Source organism: Sylvia atricapilla, chromosome 2 (genome assembly GCF_009819655.1).
Source record: "Sylvia atricapilla isolate bSylAtr1 chromosome 2, bSylAtr1.pri, whole genome shotgun sequence".
NCBI classification, from domain to species: domain Eukaryota; kingdom Metazoa; phylum Chordata; class Aves; order Passeriformes; family Sylviidae; genus Sylvia; species Sylvia atricapilla.
This window is the reverse complement of record NC_089141.1, coordinates 35,857,188-35,881,170: the sequence shown is the minus strand read 5'-3', so window position 1 is coordinate 35,881,170 and position 23,983 is coordinate 35,857,188. Positions and strand designations below refer to the sequence as shown.

At 37.8% G+C, this 23,983-nt stretch overlaps 1 protein-coding gene across 1 annotated transcript in view; it reads left to right on the top strand.

The window, feature by feature from the left end:
• Positions 1-23,983, top strand: part of SLC36A4 (solute carrier family 36 member 4) — an 85,971-nt gene that overhangs the window by 10,601 nt on the left and 51,387 nt on the right. Inside the window, exons 5-9 of the mRNA XM_066341307.1 lie at positions 853-948; positions 2,127-2,211; positions 10,813-11,046; positions 11,738-11,836; positions 23,655-23,824. Coding sequence (XP_066197404.1) covers positions 853-948; positions 2,127-2,211; positions 10,813-11,046; positions 11,738-11,836; positions 23,655-23,824 — 684 coding nt within the window. The remainder of the gene's footprint in view (positions 1-852; positions 949-2,126; positions 2,212-10,812; positions 11,047-11,737; positions 11,837-23,654; positions 23,825-23,983) is intronic.

The following is a 23,983-nucleotide window of genomic DNA, read 5'->3' as shown; positions in this document are numbered from 1 at the left end:
TACAATTTATAAGTACTTTACAGGAGTAAAAGATAAACTAAGAAATGCTGTTAATGGCTTTCATGATTATATGTGAGCTCTGTCTCTGAATTGTGGCAACTTGATTCTTTGAAGTTGTAGTGCTGAAGGAATGTGTTCAAATGATGTTATTGAGCAGGTAAATATTAAATATTCCTCCAAGTGAGACATGCTGTACTGCGGGGAAGCAGTTACACAGTTTTGACTGACAGAGTATTTTGATTAATAGTCATTTTCATTAAACATTTTTATTGTACTGTCAAGTGTTAAAGAGAAGCAGTGTGATGGTCTTGTTTAAAAGTGCAATGAACTTTTGAACTGAGTAGAATCACAAAGCTATTTATGTTTCTGTAGCTGGAAAATCTGTTTTACCAGATTAATATGATAGTGTACTGTGAATGGACCCTGTCATTCCTGAATTTTTCTTCTGTAGTTTTGAATGGTCTTTAAAGTTGATGACTGAAATAAGATCTCTGGATCAATTGTGAGTAACTGCTTGTGCAACAACAGTTGAATTCTATTTAGATTCTTCGTGGCTTTTAGATTTGAGATTAATTTCTTAAGCTCATATAATAAGAATATGATCTTAGAGTAGTTTATCAAAAAAACCCTTATTTTGTAAGAAATTCATTTAATGCTGTTGAACTGGGGGGCTAAATAGCCCTTCCTGGGGTAAAGAAGCCGAAACCATACCTCCGAAATTTAACAGCAGCAGAGTGTTGCCACAGGTGACAACTTGTTATAATCATGGAAGACCAACAGTATTTTCAAAGTAGGATCCTAGGTCTTCATAGTTTCTGGTAACACTGTTTTTTCTTCACTATTTGATTTTAGGATGAAGAAGTCCTCCCTGGGATATAGTGATACAGTTAGCTGTGCAATGGAAGTGGGGCCCCTGCCTGCTCTGCAGAAACGAGCTTCTTGGGGCCGGTAAGTGTGAACTAGAATTTAATTGAGGAAATTCATTTTTAAAAGTTAATGGCTACACTTGGAATGATTAGGAGATTTCCATTTTACTAAGATTTTACCTTCCTTAAAAATGCTTTTATGCAGTGTGATTTGTTATTTCCTGCTGCCAGCTGGTAGTAGTGAGATTGGAGGATGTCTGACTCTATTAGGCATTTCAATTTTCAGTTCACAAGACCTCTGAAGAAAAAGAATTCTGTTTAGCAATATAGGAAGTGATGTGTTATAACTAGAAATGCATTCTGTGTTCTCTAATGCAGTGAAGTAGTTAAAATTTTCATTCCCTTTTCCCAACATTTCTCTGCATTGCAGGTTGACACTGCAAATGTTAATTACTTTAATGTATGTATTCTGAGAGGAAGCAAAACAATTCTTTGGTTCCGTTATAAATAATGGAGAAGTATTTACTATTTTTGCAACTATGATGTGAAAATAGAAATGGCTTGTTGTGTCTGTTATATATTTTATCCCTCTTTTACAAAAGACATATTATTTTTGCTTCACCATCTGTTGCTGTTTGTAGAGTTTATGGTATGACTGCACAGCAGTGAAATTGTGAATCTGAAACAGACATGTTGCTCAGCCTTAGTTTAAAATGGTTTTTACCTCACTTGTGGAAGAATTTTTTATATGCTTTTCATGTTACTTTCAAGGATGCAGCGTCTTAGTAGTGTGCTAGTGTTTTAAGATGTGTTGTGATGACTTCATAGGAGTGAAGTAGAGCTCAATTAGAGGGAAAATCGGTTTGTTCTGATATATAATGACAATTTTCTATTGCACCAAAGAGTTACAAGCCTCAAATGGGCGATTGGGTCTCCAGAGACTCTGTGCTGCAGCAAATCCATTCTCTGGGGCAGATCTTTGCTCTGTGCCTGACTCTAGCAGAGTTTCATTAGAGCCTGTCTCCAGGCCATCATTGTGTATCACTTTTTTCAAAACAGTCTGAGCCACTGTGGTCTTTCAGTGATCACCATCCTGTTTTGATGTAGGAGGAACCTGCTCTGCACTGCTTGTGAGATTAATGTGGCATTTGAGTCTAGCATTTGGACTACTCTAAAAAGGAGCAGTAATTGCATATTAGGTAGCAATGGGATGATTGTTTGGATCTTAAGTATAATGTATGTTTGTTTTTTCTTCCTCAGGTGTATTGTGGACTTTTTCCTAGTGATAACACAGCTAGGATTTTGTGGCGTTTATGTTGTGTTCTTGGCAGAAAATGTGAAACAAGTGAGTAATGCTGCAATATGGAAGCAGTTATGGGTTCAGATGCATTTTCCCTCACTTTTATTTCCTATAAAGCTTTTGGTTAAAAGGGGCAGTGGGCAAGCTGAACTAAATTCAAGTCTTGTGAAAGTGTATATTTCCTTCTTACTTGTTTGTTGAGTTCAAAAATTAGCCAGTCGTCCTAGATTTTTTTTTTTCTCCCTATGCTTTCTGCTGACTTCTTTTTTTTCTCCCCAAACTCCTGGGCATATTTTATCTTTTTCATGTAACTAGAATTTTTTTTTTTTGTTCTTGTTTAGTCCCTTCTATTCACAGAATCCACTGTATCTAAATGAATCCTGATTTTTGTTCCAAAAAATGCCTGACATTGACATTTCTAAGCTTCCTCAGTAGTCAGTTCCAATGCTTTCTTTATCTGTTAGACAGCTGCTTCTTTGTAGAAGCTTCAGATTTCTTACTGATATTGTAAGTTCTTTATTTCATGTTCTAGCTATAAGTAATTTATTCTTTTCTATTTGTGGATTTTATATTTTTGAATATTTTTATCCTGTCTCCCCTTTATCTAATAGAGGAGAGACATGATACAATCTTAAAATTGTTTTTGCTTTTCTGTGAATGCTTTGTATTTGGTCACATCTCTTTCTTTCAAGTTTTATCTCTGAAGTTTCTTAAGTCACCTAAGCATTGCGAATTAATCGCCACAGCCACAAATGCCTTTACACATTGCAAGCAACCCCAGTAAAACCCAACTACCTCTTTTCTTCCCTACAGCCATCCATCACTGATGAAAGCAAACAAAACCTTGCCTATCACTTTTGTGAGAGCTGCTCCTGCTTTCATTCACCTGCTTTGTCTCTTGCTCTCCAGTCCTTCTAAGCTCCTTCTCAGAGGGGGATTTTGTTGATGGGGTCCTGGTAGGTGTTGGTCCTTCCTCAGGGCACACTTGGCAGTTGCAGTCAGCAGTTTGTGTGTCTGAGCACATGGCCCACGGTGGGTCAGCAGCACAGGATGGATGTTCAAACACAGGCATGTTGAGTTTGTGGTGCTCTCCCTTCTATGGGTTTTTTAGGATTCCAGGACTCTACCAATGTTCTAGGCTGTGTCCTCTGCTCGGGACACTGGTTAGTGAGCTGTCATAGAGCTTAATGAGTCTGAATCTTGGCTGGTATCCATACAAGTGCTGGTGAGGCAGCACCTTGAGTTCTGTGTCCAGGTCTGGGCCCCTCACTTCAGGAAAGACGTTGAGATGCTGTAGTGAGTCCAGAGAAGGGCAGTGAAGCTGGGGAAGAGTCTAGAGAGTAAGTCATATGAGGAGTGGCTTGAGGGAGCTGAGGGTGTTAAACATGGAGAAAAGGAAGCTCAGGAGTGACCTTACCACTTGCTGCAGCTGCCTGACAGGAGGGTGTAGCCAGGTGGGGGTTGTTTTCTCCCAGGCAACCAGTGACCGGATGAAAGGACATAGCCTGAAGTTGTGCTGGGGAAGGTTTAGGCTGGGCGTCAGGAAGAATTTCTTCATGGAAAGGGTTGTTAAGCATTGGAATAGACTACATGGGGAGGTAGTGAAGTCACTATTCCTGGAGGTGTTCAAGAAACCACTAGATGTGGCACACAGTGTCATGGTCTAGTTGACAAGGTGAGGGTTGGTCAAAGGTTGGACTCAGTGATCTTGGAGGTCTTTTCCAACCCAAACGTTTCTGTGACTCTCTGATTCTGTGTGTGCTCCTGTGACTAGTGAAGTGAGGAATAAGGTGTGCAGGGTTGCTGAGCATTAATCATCCATATGGATTTTTACTCTTCCCATAATGTAGGCAACAGGTGTCTTTGCATAGCTTAATTTAATTAGGAAGAAGGATGTCCCCTTGGGCAGTTAGCACATAGAAGATAGTTTTGTTTATTTCATCTCATTGTAGATAAGTATTTATGTTTAGTTTAGGAAGTGTTCCTAGTTCTGTGGATGAAGATCTGTCACAATGAAGCAAATTTGTGTATTTGGAAGCTGGGTACTCTGTAATTTTTATGTTATGAAGGAAAAAAAAAAGTCCCAGCCTTTAAAACTACACTTCTACTGTCAGAATCTGTCTCTAAAGTTAAAAGCACCATCTGATGTCATTTTGCTGGCCTTCTGAAATGAGTTCTTTAATGCATGCCTTGTAATATAAGTTTAAATTAAAGCCTTTCTTATGAAATGCTTACCTGATCAACTGGTTATGTATGCGCTGTGGCCTTTGGCAGAACATGAGACTGAATACTTGCTGACCTTGGCTTTTGTAGATTTTGAAAAAAGAAACACCCTAAAATGTTTTTCAGGTAACTTTTTGCTTTCTTGTGGAAAAAGTGAAAGCTCTTGCAGGAAGACAACTGCTGCAAAAACAGTAGCTGCAGGGACCTGTAACATGGACCCTATGGATGGGTGGATTAAAGTCATTAGCAATTCCAAAGTTCCGCTTCCAAATGTACTTGATTTGGACTGCCCTGTGCTTGGTTTTCTGTGAGAGAAAAGTCTAGTTTTTTCCTGGCAACTTTCTATTGCAGAAATCGGTCCCGTAGAGGGCACCAAAGAACAAAAATCGGTGTAGCCTAGATCTAATGATTTGAGGTAGTGAAAGGATGGGGAAGGTGGACAGAGGGAGTGGGAGGATGGTAATGGAAAAACTAAGATAAAGGAAAAACATAGTAAAAATCTTACTAATGGCACACCTTGACCAGTACATCTGCATTATAATCTGTACTTTGCTGATCATATTTGGATGTTGGTGTGTGCAAATTAAACCCACCAAAACTGATGGGAACTTACACTGAGATTTTTTTGTGTAACATTAGTGTTTCCCAGACACTGTGCTCCAAGATCCTATTTTCAGTTATACTGAATAACAAGTCAAGCTTTTCCTAAGGAATATTTTTCAGGAGCACCAAAGAAACTTAGACTGGTGATAGAAGTTCTGGTTAACTCTTGTCAGGATGTAGCAAGAGGCATATGGGTGAAAGTGTTTCAGACTGGAGAAGAACAGTAAAGCTGGAACAAAAATCTTGAGGGCTGACTGCAGCAAGGGTGGGGAAGGAACACACAGGGAGAGGAAGAAGAAACTGTGCTCAAAAGAACATGGTCCCCTTTCATGCCATAGTTGCTTTGCATTTCCTGCTTGGACAGCAGAAGGTCCTGTGTCAAGAGTCTTGGCATTTCTTAGAGTCGTGGAATTGTGAAGGTTGGCTTCGCAAAGATTTTTATCAAGATCAACCAATACTGCCATGTTCATTAATAAACCATGTTCCTAAGTGCCACATCCATACACTCCTTGAGCACTTAGAAAGGTGGTAATTCCAAGACTTTCCTGGACAGCTTTTTCCAATGCCTGACCACCCTCTTCACCCTTTTTAGTGAAGGAAAGTTTATCAGCTGTCTCATATATATTTGCTGAGTTCTCTGGAAAAGTGTCCTCTTTCATTGTTTGCTGATGAAGCTAAGAAATGAAAACATGTTCTTACTTTTTGTGAGCATTTTTTTAGATCTTTAGCATCCTGAGGATGACCCATCAGTAGCATACTGTGTAGTGGAATTCGGATTTTTTTTTCCTTTTTTTTTGGTGGGGGGGGGGAACCTCACAAAAGTTTGGAAACTGTGCTTAGTCATAGAACTGGGTGTGTTAAAAATGTTGCAAAGTACAGTATGTAATGAAGTGCCAGAACTAAATGAACTGTGAAACATTTATTTGACCTGTTCATGCGAAATTACAGGGTTATAATATAGCCTTTGTCTCTCTGATAACATATTGATTATGTCCCAGATCTAGCCTTATGTATTGCACTGGCTGTTTCTTTGAGCTGAGAGAAGAAGAAATTAGGAGGAACCAGTGAGTTCAAGGACTGCTGTTTTGAGCTCACTAGATGTTGAAAAGTCCATAAAATTGCTTGACAGACTGTGGTTTGGGATACAGGCAAGGAAGTGTTGGTCTCAATTGAGGAGACTAGGGAAATTGAATTATTTCTTGCTTCTGAGACAGTTCGTGTAAGTGATTTGAAGAAGGAAGAGTGTTCATTGGTTCAACTGAATTTTTTGCAGCCTCTAATTGTACATTAGTTTTCTGAGTAGACAAGGAACTTGATATCTAGATTTGCACATGTTTGATCTTCCTGGATTCAGCTGAAGCTGATGAATGCTATGCTTGGGCTATCTAAATGAGTGAAAAAAACTATTTCAGACATCACACTAGCATGATAAATTAATGCTTGAGTAACTGAAGTAACTTCTGATGAAATCTTGTGTGTGGGGACATCACTATACTTAGTGACTTCAGTGGCTACTTGCTTTCTAGAGCTATGGTGGTATTTCCTTGTGTGGTTTGGCGAAACGTTTGACACCAGATCATGTTACTTTGTTTGGGACAAAGACAATTACATACAGTGTTGGCTGTTCTTGACTCAGCATGACTGCCATATGCAGTAATGCACTAGCAGAAAGCAGCAGGAGATTGAAAGTGATTATTGTCCTGAATAGGAATCTGTGGTAATATTAATTCTAATATTTAGGAGACTAGGTTTTCTAATATTTAGGAGATTGTGTTAGATAGAAAATGTGTCATAGTCCATCCTAACATAATCCACAGCAGATTTGCCTGGAGCTCAACAGCACATGAAAAAGTTTAAAAACTCCAAATTCTTCCTGTTGTTTTGTATTTTGGTACTTTTGGAACAATTTTAAGTGTTGTCTGATCAATTTTTAAAAGCAAAATTTAGGAAAACACTTTCAAAGTCATGGTAATGTTAGGCCTCACCTGAAAAAGTCAATATAGTCTTATCTTCATTAGAGTTTTCCTTTGCTACTCTGCTGTCAGATCTCCCACAGCCAGTTGCTCTATTTTAAGAGGGAGAGTTGTGATCCTTAATTTCTAAAACTTTTGCAATTTGCTTTCCGATTCAGTAACTCTTCAGTGACTTGTGCCTGTTGGTTTAGTTCTCCCATACAATTAACCCTTGCTGGATGTTGCCTGGCCTTATCTCTTCTGAGTTAATGTATAGGATCCCTATTTTATCACATCTCAAAATCCACCTTTGCAGGATATTTTCTCTGGTCTTGCCTAAGCCCTGAAGTGGGACTGTTTTGACTGGTGTTGTTAAAGCTGCTCTCTTGATACAAAAGTTGATTAAAGAATAAATGTCCACAAAAGGGAATAAACTCTGTCATTCTGTGCATTTTTATCAGTATAACTGTGTCCATGGGTCTGAATTTGCGAGAAAGCACTAGATGCCACTTTGAATTTAGCAAGTTTTTCCATGCTGTCTCTGACCATATACTTGTATCCAAGTAAGGTTGTTATGGGATGGATGGATGGACGGATGGTCAACTAGCTGGAGGGGGAAAAAGGGCTGTTTGTATGGTCAGATTCAGAGGGTAGTGGTCATGATTAAGAGCTGGCAATTTGCCCTGAATGCAACAGCATCCTGGATTGTATGAGCAGAAGAATTGCTGGTAGATGGAGGGAAGTGATTGTCATCCTTCACTTCCCGTTTGTTAGCCTGTATCTAGCATACTCTGCTGAATTTTGATATCCTCAGTACTGGAATGTCATTGAACTGAACAGAGTTTAGGGGAGCCTGCTGAAATGATTGGGGCTGAAGCACTTGTCCTGTGAGGGCTGGGGAAACTGGGCTTGTTCAACTTGGAGAAGTGGCTTTTGGAGGACTTAGAAGCAGCAAGGACTGCAAAGGACTTGTCTAGAAAATGAAGTCAAGTTCAGTACTTGGTGAGGTCAAATGGAAGGACAAGAGGAACTTGTAAAAAAACATACAAGAAGTAGGTGCCTTTCCTATCTCAGACTAAAGACAGCTGTGACTGCAGATCTGGTTAATGCAGAATAGTCATCTGTACTGAGCAGGCTCAGAATTTCATCATTTGTATCTTTTTTTTTTTTTTTTTTTTTTTTTTTTTTTCTCCTCTCCCAGCTAGAATGTCTTTGATGCCCTGACTTGTTTCTTTAAACTCTGTTTCAGGAACAGGACCTGCCATAGGCTCCTGCAAATCATGAAGTTTTTGAGAATCTGTTTGGCCTCCATTTCCTTCTCCAGTGAATTCTGGAGCAGGGAACAATGTAGGGAGAAGGGTTAGCACGCTTATTCTATTGTAAAGCAGGTCATAGTGTTGTGGTTTATTGCAGGAATATAATTCGTAACTGAGAGGTGCAAATGGGAGGTGGGAAGGTAGGGCCAGGGAGGCACAGTCTAAGAATTTTAGTCAGCTGTGTTTTGCTGATTGTGCATCAGTATCCATTCACCTGATGAAGGTTGTGGAGAGTTTGTGTCTAGCTGTGGTGGGTTCTTTCCCTGTGCTTTCCTCAGTACTCTTGTGAAAGTAAAAGGCAGATAATTATAAAGGCTATGACCACACTTACCTTTTGTATGACCACACTTACCTAACACAATGTGGAGATGTGATCTCATCACACCCATCATCAGGGTAGCTGGTTACAGTAGGCCAAAATTTGAATGGAATTTTATAGAGTATTGTACATTGCATTTTCCAGCTGTATTATCCAGTAAACTCCAGTTGAATGCCTAGTTGGAATTTGGTGGTGTTAATAGGAAAAGAATATTTCTAACTTTTGGCACTTTCTAATGGGGTTTATGTGTACTAAGGGAATGCCTCTGTTTTTAAGAAAAGATTGAAGTGTTTGAATGCTTGAAATTGTTTGAGTAGAAGCTGGTTGATACTGTGGTATTGTAAAAATGTACTGTAGAACCTGAACTGTATCTTGCCTGCTAGTTTCTTGTTTGATTTGGGTTTTTTAAGGAATAAATGTTTTATTTATTTTTTTTTTAATAGCTCATCAGGCTACAGGTATTTGTATAAATTGAAGATATGCTGGGCTAAATATTTATTTTAGCATAGAGTTTATGTGCTCAAATCACTTTGTGGTTCTCAGAAGCTCTTTCACATGTCCTTGTGTGCAGAGCAGCTCTGGCTACCTGCAAATGCATGCAAGCAGATAAACACACAAGACCTTTTAAAGTGACAGGCCTAAAGTGCTTGTTCTGTGTTTCTGTTTTAAGTATGGTGGGAAAGCAGGAAACTTCCACAGAGAGCATTACTTCATGTGGCATTAGGGAAGTAATTTGGTTAAGTGTTTGACTTACTGCTTGGCAAAATCGAGTTATCGTAGCTGTGTGAATTCAATTCTAAATGTAATTAGAACTTTTTTGTAGCTTTCTAAAAATGGTATCTTAATGAAAGCTAACAGATGTTAAATGTCTTGCAAGTGACACTTTAGATTCTTGCAAGGTAGAAAACCATCGGTGTTTCCATAATGACCAGCAATGTTTTCATATAAAGTGAGATTTTGGGAAAACCCGTGGCTGCAGAGTTGCACCATTTAGCTTTCCCTTTTTCATTGTGGGGAGAAAAAAAAAAAAAACCAAAACAACACAGTGCTTTTGGTTACAGCCAGAATAGCTTTAAGTTAATTCTCTCTTCCGGAATTTGTGGATTGTTTGAAACAATGAAAATTAAGCGAACTTTTTCAGCTATATATCAATTTAGCATTTTTGTTTGTCTCTGTGCTATAAGGAATCATTTTTTCATGTCTAGGTATCTTTTTGTAGCAATCAAGCCAAAGGCTTTATGCAGCATAAGCAGATTAAGTACAGTCATAGGCTAATTTGTAAGATGGTGAATGCAATGGTAGAGAAGGAAGGGATACCTAAGGGAAACAGCATGATGAGAGTTAAAACAAATTGAACTATTCTCATTTTGCAGCAAGCAGAATAACCACCAGCTCTGGATGTTTTGATTCTGGTGTGCACACAGCACAGATGGCTGTGTACATTTCCACAAAACAAATTTTTGGCAGTTGCAGCCACGCTGACTTTTTCCCAAAAGAAGCAATGAGAGTCATGAATAGTCCCAAACTCAATCTTCTGATTTGCACTACAGGCAACTATTGTAATGATATGTACAAAAATCTAATGCACCTTCACACTGTGTACTAATTTTAATTTATAGGTGTTATTTTATATCAGTTTATTAGATAAAGGACTCTCAATTCTGTTGGAGCTCATGGTTTTTAAAATTGAGTTAATGTATATTGATAAAAAAGTGAAGAGTGGAAAGAATTCATTTGAACTAAATGAAAGACAGACATGTTCATATTCTAACATTATCTTGTGTGTATGCTGCTATGATGTGCATGGTGAAGGCATAAGGTTGTTAGGCACTGAACTCAGGTGCAATAGCATTTTATCATCTTACCCCCTTACTCTCCCTAGGAAAATTCAAACTCTTAAGATTTAGGCCCAGATCTGTCTGGCTTCCTTCCAGTTTCTGAAACTCTCCCTTTCTGAAAAGACTCTGATCTAAACTGCATGCATGAATTTCCTCTTTACTCATTGGTGGGATAATGATGCTTTCAAGCCCTGATTTCATCATTTGCTTTGAGTATGGAACACTTGAAGTGCCTTGTCTTCCCCTCTGCACTGGGAGTACACGTACAGGGACCTCAAAATTCCTGCCACTCACCAGGTGGAGCAGAGAGGCAAACTTCCGTATAGGAAAACAGCAATGTGACGATATACTCACACCGTTTAACGTGTTGGTTTTGTTTGTTTGTTTTAATAAAGGTCCATGAAGGATTCTTGGAAAGTAAGCTTGCTCCCATGCCCGTGAACGTTAGTGCCACTAGCAGTTCCTCTGAGAAAAGGAGTACTGATTTACGAATATACATGCTGTGCTTCCTGCCATTCCTGGTCCTCCTGGTCTTCATTCGTGACCTTAAGAGCATGTCCTTGCTTTCACTGCTTGCCAATTTGTCCATGGCTGTCAGCCTGGTGATTATTTACCAGTATATTGTTAGAGTGAGTATAAAAAAGTTTGTTGTCTGCTTTTATCAGTGTGGCAAGTTATGTTTGTCGAATGTGGCAGTTGGTTTCTGATAGATATATACTGACTGACAGTTTCTGAAATGCAGCATTATCTTGTATTTAAGGTATGTTAATTTAAGATAATAAAAATGTGTATTTTGATGAGTGGGAAGTGGAGCAAGAGGAGAAGAGCAATGAGAGATACAGGCTGGACAAGGAGACAGGAGAAGTTATGAAAAGAAAAATTGGTAAGGTAGTAATTAATCATTCTGCAGAACTTTGGCTTGTATTAAAGAGATGGTCTTTTTGTGTCCCTCATAGTTATGAAGAATATCTGTGCAGTATGAAAGCAGGTTAGAAAGAGCAGTACACTAAGAAGTTTGCAGGAGATAAGACGTGAGATGTGCACTTTTCCATCTGTTTTAATCGATTCTCCTTTATACACCAGTATGATACTTTAAATGTAAAAATTTCTGGAGACAGAACCTAGAATGAATACATCTGCAAGTTTCTGTGTGGGAAGGTGGCTATAAATAAAGGATTAAGTTTGGAAGGAAAACCAGGGATTGTAAATAGCAGTATATACACCACTTTCAACGTGTACTGACTTTTCTTTCATATAACATAATGATGCAATCAAAATTGTACGAAGAGCTAATGCACTGTTTTGGTTTGTTTTCTTCAGGATCTAGCAGATCCTCGAAAACTGCCTCCTGTGGTGGGCTGGAAGAAATACCCACTGTTTTTTGGGACTGCAGTATTTGCTTTTGAAGGAATTGGTGTGGTAAGTGCTTTTTACCGAGTCTTCAAAATCATTGGTTCTGTGCTGGGGATACAGGCAGTTTTACTCTTGTTGTTATTTTGTTGATTTTGTTGAAGCACTAATGTCCTGTGTTGGTACAGAAAGGATTAATTTGTCTGGTCAAATAAGGTGAAAGTTGTGGACACAACATCCCAACCCTTGGATGCTTAACCCTGTCCCCAATTGCAAAAATGCCTTTAGTCTCAGATAGTTAGTGTCAGGAAAATCCACAAACACCCGAGGTTTATGTCCAAAAGGGAGACATAGGAGTCCTGAAACTTTATTTACTTATTTATACGGCCTTCCTGAACTGCCTACCACATATTCCCCCCTTGAACCTACTATTTTACCCCAAAGTTCAGAAGTTCAGGCTTGTGCAGTCTCATTTGGTTGTTTCAGGAGCCAAACTGTCTGGGCTCTGCAACAAACCGGCTGCCCAGAATTAGTAGAGACATTAAGATCCATTTCAAAGATGTTAACACCCATACTTTCACCCATCAAATTATTTGCAAAGACATTAGCTTTCCTCTCATTAGTTAACCACTTTTATTCCACATGATGGATTTTAAAAAGTATCTAAAGAGGCTTCTGGGAATGGTAGGTCATAAATTGTTGGGAAATTACTGTATATGCTTTGTTATATATTTACATACTTACACAGGTGTTATGCTTGAAGTGTTTTCTTAAAATTAAAAAAAAACCAACAACCAACCCCTCCTTCTGTCCCCACCCCATCCCCTAAAAATAGCCTGAACAAACCCAAACTAAAACAACTCCAAAGCAGCATGCAATTATTCTGAAATGATTGTCTGTCACTCATATAATACAGAAGATTTTCAGTTCTGTTTTCTTTTTTGGATTTGTCAGCTCTAACTTAAACCAGATTATTTTACCTAGTGGCAGAAGAGCCAAACAGGAAAATCTTTAAACTTATGTTACAAAAGTGTGTTTTTAAACTATTTTCCACTGGTATTTTTTCAACTGATGGATGCAGAGGTTTAACTACCAGATATCTGAGTGTATCTGAACATCTTTCCTTTTGTCATCTGGAAGTTTTATTATAGGAAATCAGCTGTTTGTCTGAGATTATTTGATGCCTACAGGCCTTGGGCAAAGAAACCTCCCCAGGCTCAGAGAATCAGAGTGGACTACACTAAGCTTATTACTTTTAGGTTATATAGTCTGCCTGGGACAGGCTGCACTTGCTGTGTTTGTCATTGACAGTAGATCTGATGCATGTCCCAGTTGTGTCAGGTTTGCCCATGTGCTGCATAGCACACAGGTATTTGTAGCCAGGGAATCCCAAGTGGGAGTCCAGTAAGCCTCGGGAAGGTGGTGAAAGCTTATAATTTGGTAGCAGTAGTTTATTAAATTAATAGGTGGGGAATTGGTTTATGGTAATTATTTTCTATCATATTAGATCCCAAATTAAACAGCTCCTTAAATTTACATCAGTAGTAGTTGCAGTCTTGACTTCTGATGAAATCCTTTTAAATAATTGCCCAGAGCATTTGCTTGTTTGACTCCCTGGTTGTTACTGAGGACATCTTTAAGAGGTCCAGATTTTTTTCTCACTTTTATTCAAGAGCTGACTGATGTAGAGTTTATTCTATTTGTACCTTTCAAATGTAAAAATACTACTTTATATTATTAGATATTAGTGTTGTACAGGTATCGCGTGTATTTCTGCATAGGCTGCTTCTGTTTTTGACTTGGTCATAATTTACTCCCTCTTCAGAACAAATGGAATGCACAGTTAAGTTTGCACCTTGTTATTAATGTTTACAAACTAATCAAATGTTTATGTTTATTATGGTTCAGTACATTTTATGTGTGTGCTTACATTACACAAAACCATTAATATAACATGGCTGCCTTTACAAACTGAAATGAAAGTGAAAATCTATAGCTTAGTGTCTGTTCCTTATGTGCAGAATGATATCAAGATGTCCCTGCCTCTCAGGGATATTTTGGACATGCAGAATGTTTGCTGTGCATACTTATGCTGTATTTGCATGCACTATAGAGATGATTTGAAGAAAAAAATATTTCATCTCTTTGAGTAATCAGAACTAAACAAAGTTATTGAAGCATGAATAAAAAAAATCGATAAGTGAAGCAAAGCAAGACATTTCCCTTTACATAATTAATATTTAATATAATTATTATTGAATGATTTAGTTGATAACTAGTTATTACAGCTCAGGAGGTTACCATCATGAACCTGTTGTGTAGCTGGTGTGTGGTAACTTGTTACCCTGTCTCAGTGTTGTTCTTATATCCATGTGCTTGAGTTGTTCTGGTAAGGAAAAAAAAAGCTCCATTTAATTATATTGGCTCCTTAGTCTACTGTCTGACTGCAGTTTACGTAATCTTGGTCTTGATTTTAGAGACTTGATTTTAGATTCTATTCTGGAATGTCTTGCAAATATCTCATATTACTGTGAAACTGTCTGAACATGGCATTATAAACAGAAGCCTTAAGGTCTTAATTTTCAGAAAAGTTGATTTTGATTGCTTAGTTTTATACAATCAGTTGGCCTGAGACAGTTAGGAGGTCTCATTTTCCTTTTTCTTGAACCTGAATGTGTGTTATGCCAATTCTAATTTTGAGAGCTGCCGGATTTCTAGGTGTTATGAAAAGGGATCATGAAATTCTGAGGTTTTGGGCTGGTGCAGTCATCTTAAGCAGAACCTGACAAGAGAGGAAAACTGCCCTCAATGTGTTTGTTTGGGGTTTTTTCACCCTATTGTTCCAAAATGTATATATATTTTTCTTTTGGTTTAGCACTTGTCATCATGTAAAATATGACTATAGTTCATTAGTCACTAATAAAAATTAGGAACACTAATAAAACAGGACTTTTTCACTAAATTAAACATGTTTCATAGAGCTGCAATAATTCAGCAGATTCCTACTAGAATTTTCTTCTTGACCTTGAGAGACCATGTTTGTCTTACAGCTGATGAGTGTATGAACATGGGTTTTGGTTAAAATCTATCCTTAGCTTAGGACTGATTAGCTTGTCACAGTGTTATAAGAAAATCAGCAGTATGGAATTTGGAATATTGTTGCTTTGGCTATAGTCGATCCCTAAATAAGTAGACTTGAAGAACCTCAATTTTACTGACTTGAGTCTGTGATAACTCAAAGATGGACTATTATAATTGAAATACAGAATCTGAAAGAAACCAAGCTGGTGCCTAGCAAGTAGCACTTGGGTAACACTTAAGAGCTAGTTTAAAGATTTCATCAGCCAGTGTTGTAAAACTATGTTGAGATATTTTTCATAAAAATAAAAACAATTAATATGATGAATTGATTATATTAATGTGATGAATGGAGCTGTTCATATCTGCCCGTGTGATCAGTCTAGACACTTATTTGATGGCAGGTTTGAACAATTTTGTCATTTTGCTAAAGTCCAGGCAAGTTGTTTGTTGCTACAACTGCTATAGCAGGAATAAGGTTAGTGCTATTGAAGAGCTGATTAATGTTAATTCATGCTACACTCTGAGTGATGCTTGTAACAGCATTAAGAAGTGCTGTAGTCAGTTGCTTGTGTGCTGTTCATTTAGTTGCTGCCTCTTAGAGATGTCTGTGGAAACAGGGTTACTGCAGATTGCTCTAAGGTTGCTGCTGCAAATGGTGGCTCTCTTGACAGCTGGGTAGGGATCATTACTGTGTGGGAAGAGGAGAAGTTGGCAGCAGGGACACCCAGTGACCCCGAGTTAGCAAACAGCAGCTGAGAGGTCAGTACTGTCACTCTCAGGGTTACCATTCATAGTGTTGAGAGTTGCTTTGGGATTTCAACACTTGTAAGTTTAGATTTTAAGATCATCGTGGTGACCTTGTGAAAATCCTACTGACTAGTTGACATCAGTTCAGTTTGTGGAACAGCAGTGGCAAGAGAAGTGCAGTACTCTTGAGTGGATGCAACAAACCATATAAGATACTTGGTTTTGTTTAAGCTTTCAAGCGAAGATTTCTCTTCAGCGGGCAGAATGTTGATTCAGAAGTGGAGAAAATGCATATTCAGCCCTGAGTGAACCTTTTTGAATACAGGACTGTGCTGGGGCTGGGAGATTCTGCAGCTGCTGCTTTCACTCTGTAGTTTGGTTCTCTCTGGTTGTGGGTTCCCTGTGCCAGATGATGCTGCCTGGTAAATCACAGGGCTGGTGTTGAGGTCACAGTACAGAAGAGAGTACCAATGCTACTTCTTGAATACAGGAGCTGTTGTATTCTGATGTAGTAGAGTGAAGGTGTCTTTCACAGAACATGTAACATTATTTTGTAATTACCATGTTTGAGTGGCTTTTTCATATGCCAAAGGTGAGTAAGCCTGGTTTTAAAATTAATGTGAGATTTTGTTACTGAAAGAAAAGTAACTTCAGACTAAGTTTGCCCAAAATGAAGTTAAGAGTCTTGAATACTTTCTTTTGAAGGGTGTAAACCAACACCTTCAGGCTTGGCTCTGTTTGTAGTGTTGCCATGTGCAGGTAATAGCTTTGCATAATGTTGTGCTTATGTAATACCAGTTACACTCAATGAATATTTTGCATCAAAAGTCTCGTTGGGTTTCTTGTTCTAGATATAAAAAAACCAAATCCAAATGTGGAAGTTATATTTTATAATAAGCTTCAGGAGGAAGAAGCAAGCAACAGAATCATAACATTCAAACAAGAAATATAATTTTCCTTCTCTATTGCATATAAATATGCTAAGTTAACTACAGTTTTTACAACTGAGTACGATTTTCCCCCTCCTGTTGAGTCCTGCAGACAGATTAGTTTAATGAAGAGATAAACATTACTTTCCAACATTAATTTTAGGTTTGGAAAATAAGACTTCTTGTATTTTTGCCTATTACTTGAAGATGCCTATTCAAACTGCTTTTGAACTTGGATATCACAGCTTTGCAGCTGAAGATAGGGTGGTATTTGTATACCAGAAGACGGGCTCTGGAATCACATTAGGCAGCAGCTAACCAATTCCAGAAGATTTAAGGGGAGAAAAGTAAGTGGATTATCATTTTAAAATGTTATTATTTGGATTTTGAAAGTAATGCAGATGAGCTTGTTAGGCCTGTGGCTTTGAGATAAAAGCCTCTCATTGTCAAAAACTCTTTTGACAGATTAGTATTGCCCTTAAAAAAAAAAAAAAAAGAGACCCAGTGGCATGCTTCCCTTGTCCTTAAGACCAGACTATATTTGTCAGAAGCAGACATTTAACAGGTGACATGACATCATCTAAATCTACTTGTGGCATCCGCTCTTTGGACCAAGGTATATAAATTCCAATGTTCTTCTTTTGAGATGATGCAAAGGCTTATATCCTCAAAATATGAAAGGTAGGACTTCTCTGAGGATGTTTTTGTATTTGGACAAGCAAGTGTAGCTGACTGGATTTGATCACTGTGGAGATGACCTACTGCTAAATGTTCTTAGTAAATTTGGACTTTAGATGTTATGTCAGCAAGAATTGTGTTGTAGCTACTGTGCAAAATCAGGAAATAAATATGAGCAAATGTGTTAGAAACAGAGAATGCTGTTAGATACAGCAGATAAAAAGATATTGTATCAGAAACGGTAAAAAATACACATCTGCCCAGTTCAGATGAATGTTGATAAAATATCAGACAACTTGGTATCACCTCTTTATCAACTTAAATATTCCTTACCAGTAATCTGCACTTCCTATGAATGGAGAAACTTTGTTTCACCCTGGCAAACCATTTGTTTGTACATAGTGTACTTTTACTTCTTCTTTTAAAGGCAACTCTTAGTAACACAGAGGCCCGTAGGGTAACTTTCAGACAGTGTCCCACACACATGCAGCATTCAAATGTTTCTTTTTTGTTAGAAAACCTAAGATACACCTGCGTTTACACAATCGCAGAACAAAGGCATTTTAAGTTTCCTGCTTACTTGCCTGAAACTTTCCTTAATCATTGTGTGGTTGGTGACTTTGGAGAAGGGGGCAAAGAGCAAGAGTGAGAGAGTGCCAAGCTGCCGTGTTCTGCTTTGCCAGCTTATGGCAGGTGGGCTTTGGGGTCTGAGATACTGCTTCAATGAGGTACAGAAGCTAATTTTCCCTTTACATGTGACTCTGTCTTAGATGGAAGACTTGTCTGCCTTAATTATACATGCAGTAGAGGCAGAGTGGTGTACATACTACTTATTCTAATATTACATATAATTAAGAAGCATAGATAATTAATTAAATAATAATTAAATAATTTCAGGCAGGAATATTTATCCAGTTTATTTTGCTTTTTTGGAGCCAGATTTTTTGTTCCCCATGCCCATTGTTCTGGAATTCTTCTAAACTGCAGTTGTTTTGAATGTAGTTGTGATGGTTGGATAAGATTTCCTTTCTGTTATGTTCTGGGTGAGTACTTACCTGTAGTGTATGGAATTATCTAAAGATTAAATAAATGTAATCATGAAGTGATAAATAAACTCTTGAACATAATAAAAGAAAAAGAACCCTTGGAGAAAATGCAAGGTTTGGATGGCAAGCTAAATAAGATTTACACAATTCCTTCAAGCATTGTTAAATCAAGGCCATCAGAATAGGGTGGTAGATTGGGTTTGGGACTTTTTTATGTAGGTGAGTAACTCTTTTTCCTGGTGAAACAAGTGGAAAGGGGCTTTACTGGAATCTGAGGAGATTGTTTTTTGGAGTGATTGGAATTGCTCAGCAGATTTCAGAAGGTAGTGTGTTTTGTAGTGAGAACTTCTCTTCTGGGTTTATTTATTTCATATAAAACTTTTACTATAAAAATTGATGTACAGTCACCATTTGGCTTGCATTTTTCCTTGGGTAATAGAAGATGCCCTTTTGTTTGCAGTCATGAGGGATCTGTTAAGGAAAATTGGATTGTTTATTGTATGTGTTGCAAATAGTGATGTTCTGTAGCTTACTAAAGAGAGTGAGCTTTTAAAATGTACCTAAAAGTGATGGAATAGAAGTCTGTTGCTCAGAATATTGCATGAGGCTTTTCTGTGCAGTGCAAGAGGTGGTGCACTAGGACAGGCAAGCAAACATGGCAATGTAATAATGATGTATGTTGTTATTATTCTTTTACTTGATGTAACTATACTTTTTCTGCAGACAGTTCCCCTGTGGGCTGTGTGGTTGTAAATCCACCTTTCAGTGAGCAGATGAATTCATTGGTACCTTCTGCAGACAAGAAGGAATGGGCCAGGCCTGCACTGCATTAGTTTGCTGAGGATTGAATACTTTGTCTTTAGAGATTAAGCAGTAGAATTCAAGTTTGCATATCTTGAATATCTTTGATACCTTTTTTTTTTTTTGCCTTAACTGAACAGAGCTGTATTTTGCTGCTGTAGGGCATGATTAGAAATGGAGTATTTTTCCTCTGAGTAAATTGATAAATATATTGGTTTTAATTTTCAAAAATTCTTGAGTTGTCTCTGGCTTAAGCCAGTCAAAACTTCTCTATAGCAGTATACCTGACATACTTATTTTAAAACCCCAGGGAATAAAGGATGGCCATTACAGTGGGATTTCCTGAGAAATGAAAAGATGAGTCTATGTATTTATACATTAAGCATGTCTGCTCTTAAGCTATCCATTACAAGATTAGCTTTCAGTGGCTATGAAAATTAAATAAAAGTTTATCTGACTGCCTGCAAGTTAAATTATCTTGTGCTTGTTTTTTTTTTTTGTTTTTTTTTGGGTTTTTTTGTGCAGTATATTAAAAGTACAATAGAGATTTCTGATTAAAATTAGGCAGTCCCCTGCAGCTTATTTGCAGGAAGACAGTGAGCGTAGCAGGATATTCAAGGCAAAGGATGAGGAGGCAATGGTATTACTGGGGATGTTTATACCTACTTCAAGCAGCTTGAAATGAAGGAGAAAGCACTTTGCATAATGCATGATATCAGATTAGCCAGGTTATTTCAAACATTCCATTATGATTCTTTGCCAGTTAATTATGGGTACTTTTGAATTTATTTGGTGGATGAAAGCAAGATGTGCTGTGTTTGTTTTGCAGTTTTAAGAAACCAAAGGTTGATTGTAACTAAAAGAACCTGGTATTAAGTTTCTAGGAGTATAATAGTAGTGATGTGTGCGAACGTCTCAAAAATTATAGGAAGAACTCTGTGAAGCAGGTGACAGAGGAAAATGATAGACAGTTTTTTCAGTGTGGAGGTTTTGGAAAAAGGATAGAAGTTGAGAAATTTTGAAAAGAATAAGCTTGGTCTAAAACACCTGATTTTATAGGTGTTTAGAGGTATGACAGGGACTAGTGTGAAGTGAAGGAGAAGGAGCTTGAAGGAAGCACAGCATGGAAATCAGAAGCACAGAAGAAAGTCATTAAATTAAAAGGTTAAAAAATATATATTTTAAACTGAATCTTAACTCATCCTCCTGGTTCCAGAAAGGAAGCAACAAAACCAGAAATAAGAATAATTTATGAAAAGAACCTTGTCTCTAGCATTCAGAGAAATGCTAGGTTTTCTGAATCATTTCAAGAGGAACTGTGCAGGGGCTGGAAAGAAATTTTATAGAGGAGATCTATCCAGTAGCTGCCCACCAGTGACTCAGTGTCAGAACAAACACTGGCTCACATCATATCTCCCAGCAGCCTCTGCCTCCTTGTGAATGCTCCACTGATGTTTTGGATCCTGATGGGCTTCAACAGCTTAGGGAGCCGGGTGTTTGTGTAATATAAATGTAATTGCTTGTTATTTGGTGTCATGTTAATCTCCTGAGTTACACAGCTTTTTAGCTTGTCTGGAGTAGATGATACTGGATACCTTGTGAAACCTTAAGTTCTTTGCGTAATTTCTTTGGGGATCAGTTTTCCTGAGGGAAGCATCTCCTGCGATGATGACTGTCTTGAGATTGCTGCTGCTGCTCAGAGAGCGTATTTGAACCTGGGGAGGCACTTGCTGAGCTGGAAAGGGATACTCTCACCTGGACTGAGTGATGCAGGAAAGGCTGCATTAGCATTTTCATTTCTTCAGCCTGGAGGTACATGTAGTTCTGATACTAACTCAAGGATAAGCTGGGAGGAGTTAGCATTTTTAAATATAATTTCGAGGTCTACGTATGTTAATGTGTCTCTCACCAGCAGTCTTCCTGTCCTGTGTTTCTTTTAGTGTCTTGTTTCCTTAAACTCAGCAAAAATGAAAGTTGTAATCTTAAAGAGAGGATGATGATATGAGAACATGAGTTTAAATGGGTGTGGTTTATTCTGATTTACTCATAAGTATACAGGAAATGATATCATTGTATTTAATGAGTAAACTTGGTTTAGTCGTAGTTAAAAAGCAGAGTGTGTATGCTTTAGAGTATTGTCCTATAATGGTTTTAAATAGCTTTTAGTTTTTTTTAAAGTTTCTATTTTCTTGGAGAAACATAGGTCTTCTGGGTTTAAATGCTAAATGGGTTGGGTTTAAATGCTAAAGATAAAAAAAATTCAGTATAGTTAGAAATTTAAAAAGAAAATTTCAATGATTCTTTTGGACTCAAGCACATTGAACATAGTATATGCCACTAGTCCTTTATTTATGAACTAATTTTCTGATAGACAATTCTATGATAATCTTACCTGCCTGTGAAAAGAACTCTGTTAAAATGTAAAAAGATTAAAAAGGCAGATATCCTGGTCAGTTTGTTATAGTTTGTTTTGTATTCTTCCTGCTGCTCAACACTCATTTAAAAATTGATTTAATTTTTGAAACTCTTCTTTGTTTTAATTTTGTGTTAACACCAGATCAAGTTACAGTCCGAGCTCAAGTTCTTTTCTTGAGGAACAACATCAGCCAGTGGCGGCTCTGAAATATATGAAGAAGTTAACATGTATAATGCATTTTAATTGAATAGGGATGAAAATTGCCTATAAATGTGCACCTTTTTGGGGACCTCTTGGTTCCAAGTGTAAAATTGCTTCTTTGGGATTTCAAATATAGGAGAAATAGGGCCATGTGGGATAGATTGGCAGGGGTTATATGCTACTACAAGTCAGGAAATAAATGTCAGTGGATGACTAGGAGGAAAGGAGTAATTACCCTACAGAAAATAATATGCCAGCAATTCAGATACATCAATTTGTTAGTTAATTAGAGGATGAAATCTGTTTTTTTTCATAACTCATATTGCTTAAATAGTAAATATTCAGTCAATTAAAAAGCAATTTTGTATGATGAGCAGTAACTTTTACAGGGCAACCCTATTACACTGAGACTGTTTGTCTGTATTAGATATGACATAAGTGCTAACCAGGGACGACAAGCTTTTTTAATTAACAGTGCCATATTGTTCATCAAATATAACCTGCATGTCTACTGAAAGATAAGCTGAACTGTGAACTTTATTTCACTGTCTGTATTGCCTAGATCTTCATTACCTAGCTTCATTATAGTGATGCCTTTTTCGGACTACCTAAAAACAGAGGCCAGACAAAATTAAGAGAATAAGAAGTGGTTATATTTATTAAAGGGCCTTCAGATACATTTAGGGCAGACAAAGACCACCCCCTGGGGCTACAGCCAAAAATGGATAACGGCTCATGGGTTTCCATACTTTTTTAAGTTTGGTCCATTTGCATATTTGGGGTTAATCTTCCGATTACAACTTCAGGTAATGAAGTAATTTTAACCCAAGTTTGCTCCCCCGCAACTCACTTTTGTTTACATCTCTCAGGCCCATGACAGCAAGGTGTCCTTCATTCCCAGGCCTAGAGAGGAATTGTTTTGTCTGACCAAAATGGGAAAAGAGTTGCTAAAACTCTATACGGAGTTTAAAGTTATACACTGAAGAATGGCAGGATTACAAATATATGAAAACTAAAAAAGCTAAAATCCTGAGGCATCAATAGAAGCTTAGATGTTTCACTTAGATGTAGACAGACAGTATTAGGTGTCTTAATCTTGGACTATATCCCATACTGAGTATTTGAAATGACTATACAATTTTCCTGAAAAAGGTGAGGAAATTGTGCTGCAAAGGAGTATCCATGTACCTTCAGCTGGTATTTTAATAATGTAAAAGGATCTGTTTTCCTGTTGAAATTGAAGGTGGGAGGAGCAATATGTGAGCTTGTCACTTGGTTTTACTGCCTTGCCTGGAAATTTTGTCTAGATGTCTAAAACCTTAAGTTGGAACTTAATGAGTGTATTTTTCTGAATGCTGTAGAGGAAAAGTAAAAGGCAATCTCCAGAAAACTTCATGCAGTAATGGTTGCAATGCTTGTGTCTTCACTTTGAAGTGATGGTAGGCCCAGTGAGATGGCTTGACTATGTGAGGCTCAAAGCACTATGTTTAGGAAAGCAGTGCTTAGTTTGCCTGGCCCTGTTTCTGTCAGAGATGGAAAAGAGCATGGGACTGCATTCTGGTTGTCATGGACTCCAGGTTTGTCTGTGATGGAGGCTGACAGTGCAGGCATACCTGACAGGAATAGGAGAAATATCCTTAGATTCTGAAAAACTTTGTTACAAAAAGAAAATTCATGTTACTTTCATTGCTTATGTATTTTCATCTGGACACTGTAAGTTTTTCTTGACAAGTTTTTTAACCTCTAAATACTGCTTCATCATTCCACACTGATGTTTTTTTCCAACCAAAATAATGTGCTTTTCAAAATGGAGTATTTCTATTGGGTACATAAAACATTGTGACCATCCAGGTAGTAAAACATTATTGTAGAATAATCTTACTTATTTATAAAATCACCTAAATTTCCTAAGTTTGCCCTAAAAGAGGGGAGACAAGTAGTTTTACTCTGAGAGCATAAAATGTGATTGATTGTCCCTGAATTTCCAGGTACTGCCGTTGGAAAACAGAATGAAGGACGCCACACGTTTCCCCCAGGCATTGAACATTGGGATGGCAATAGTCATGGCATTGTACATTTCACTGGCCACCCTGGGCTATCTGCGCTTTGGGGATGAAGTGAAAGGCAGCATAACTTTAAACCTGCCACAGGATAAGTGGTAAGTGCCTCTGTGATTTAAAAGCAGTAACCTAGAAGGCAGAAATGTTGCCAAGGTTGTTCCATGCCTCATTACCATCAGGGTGCTCAGACTTTTAATGTATCCGCAATAGAGCTGTGGTCCTAGGCAGTAATTTCTTCACATTAAAAGGACTTGCAT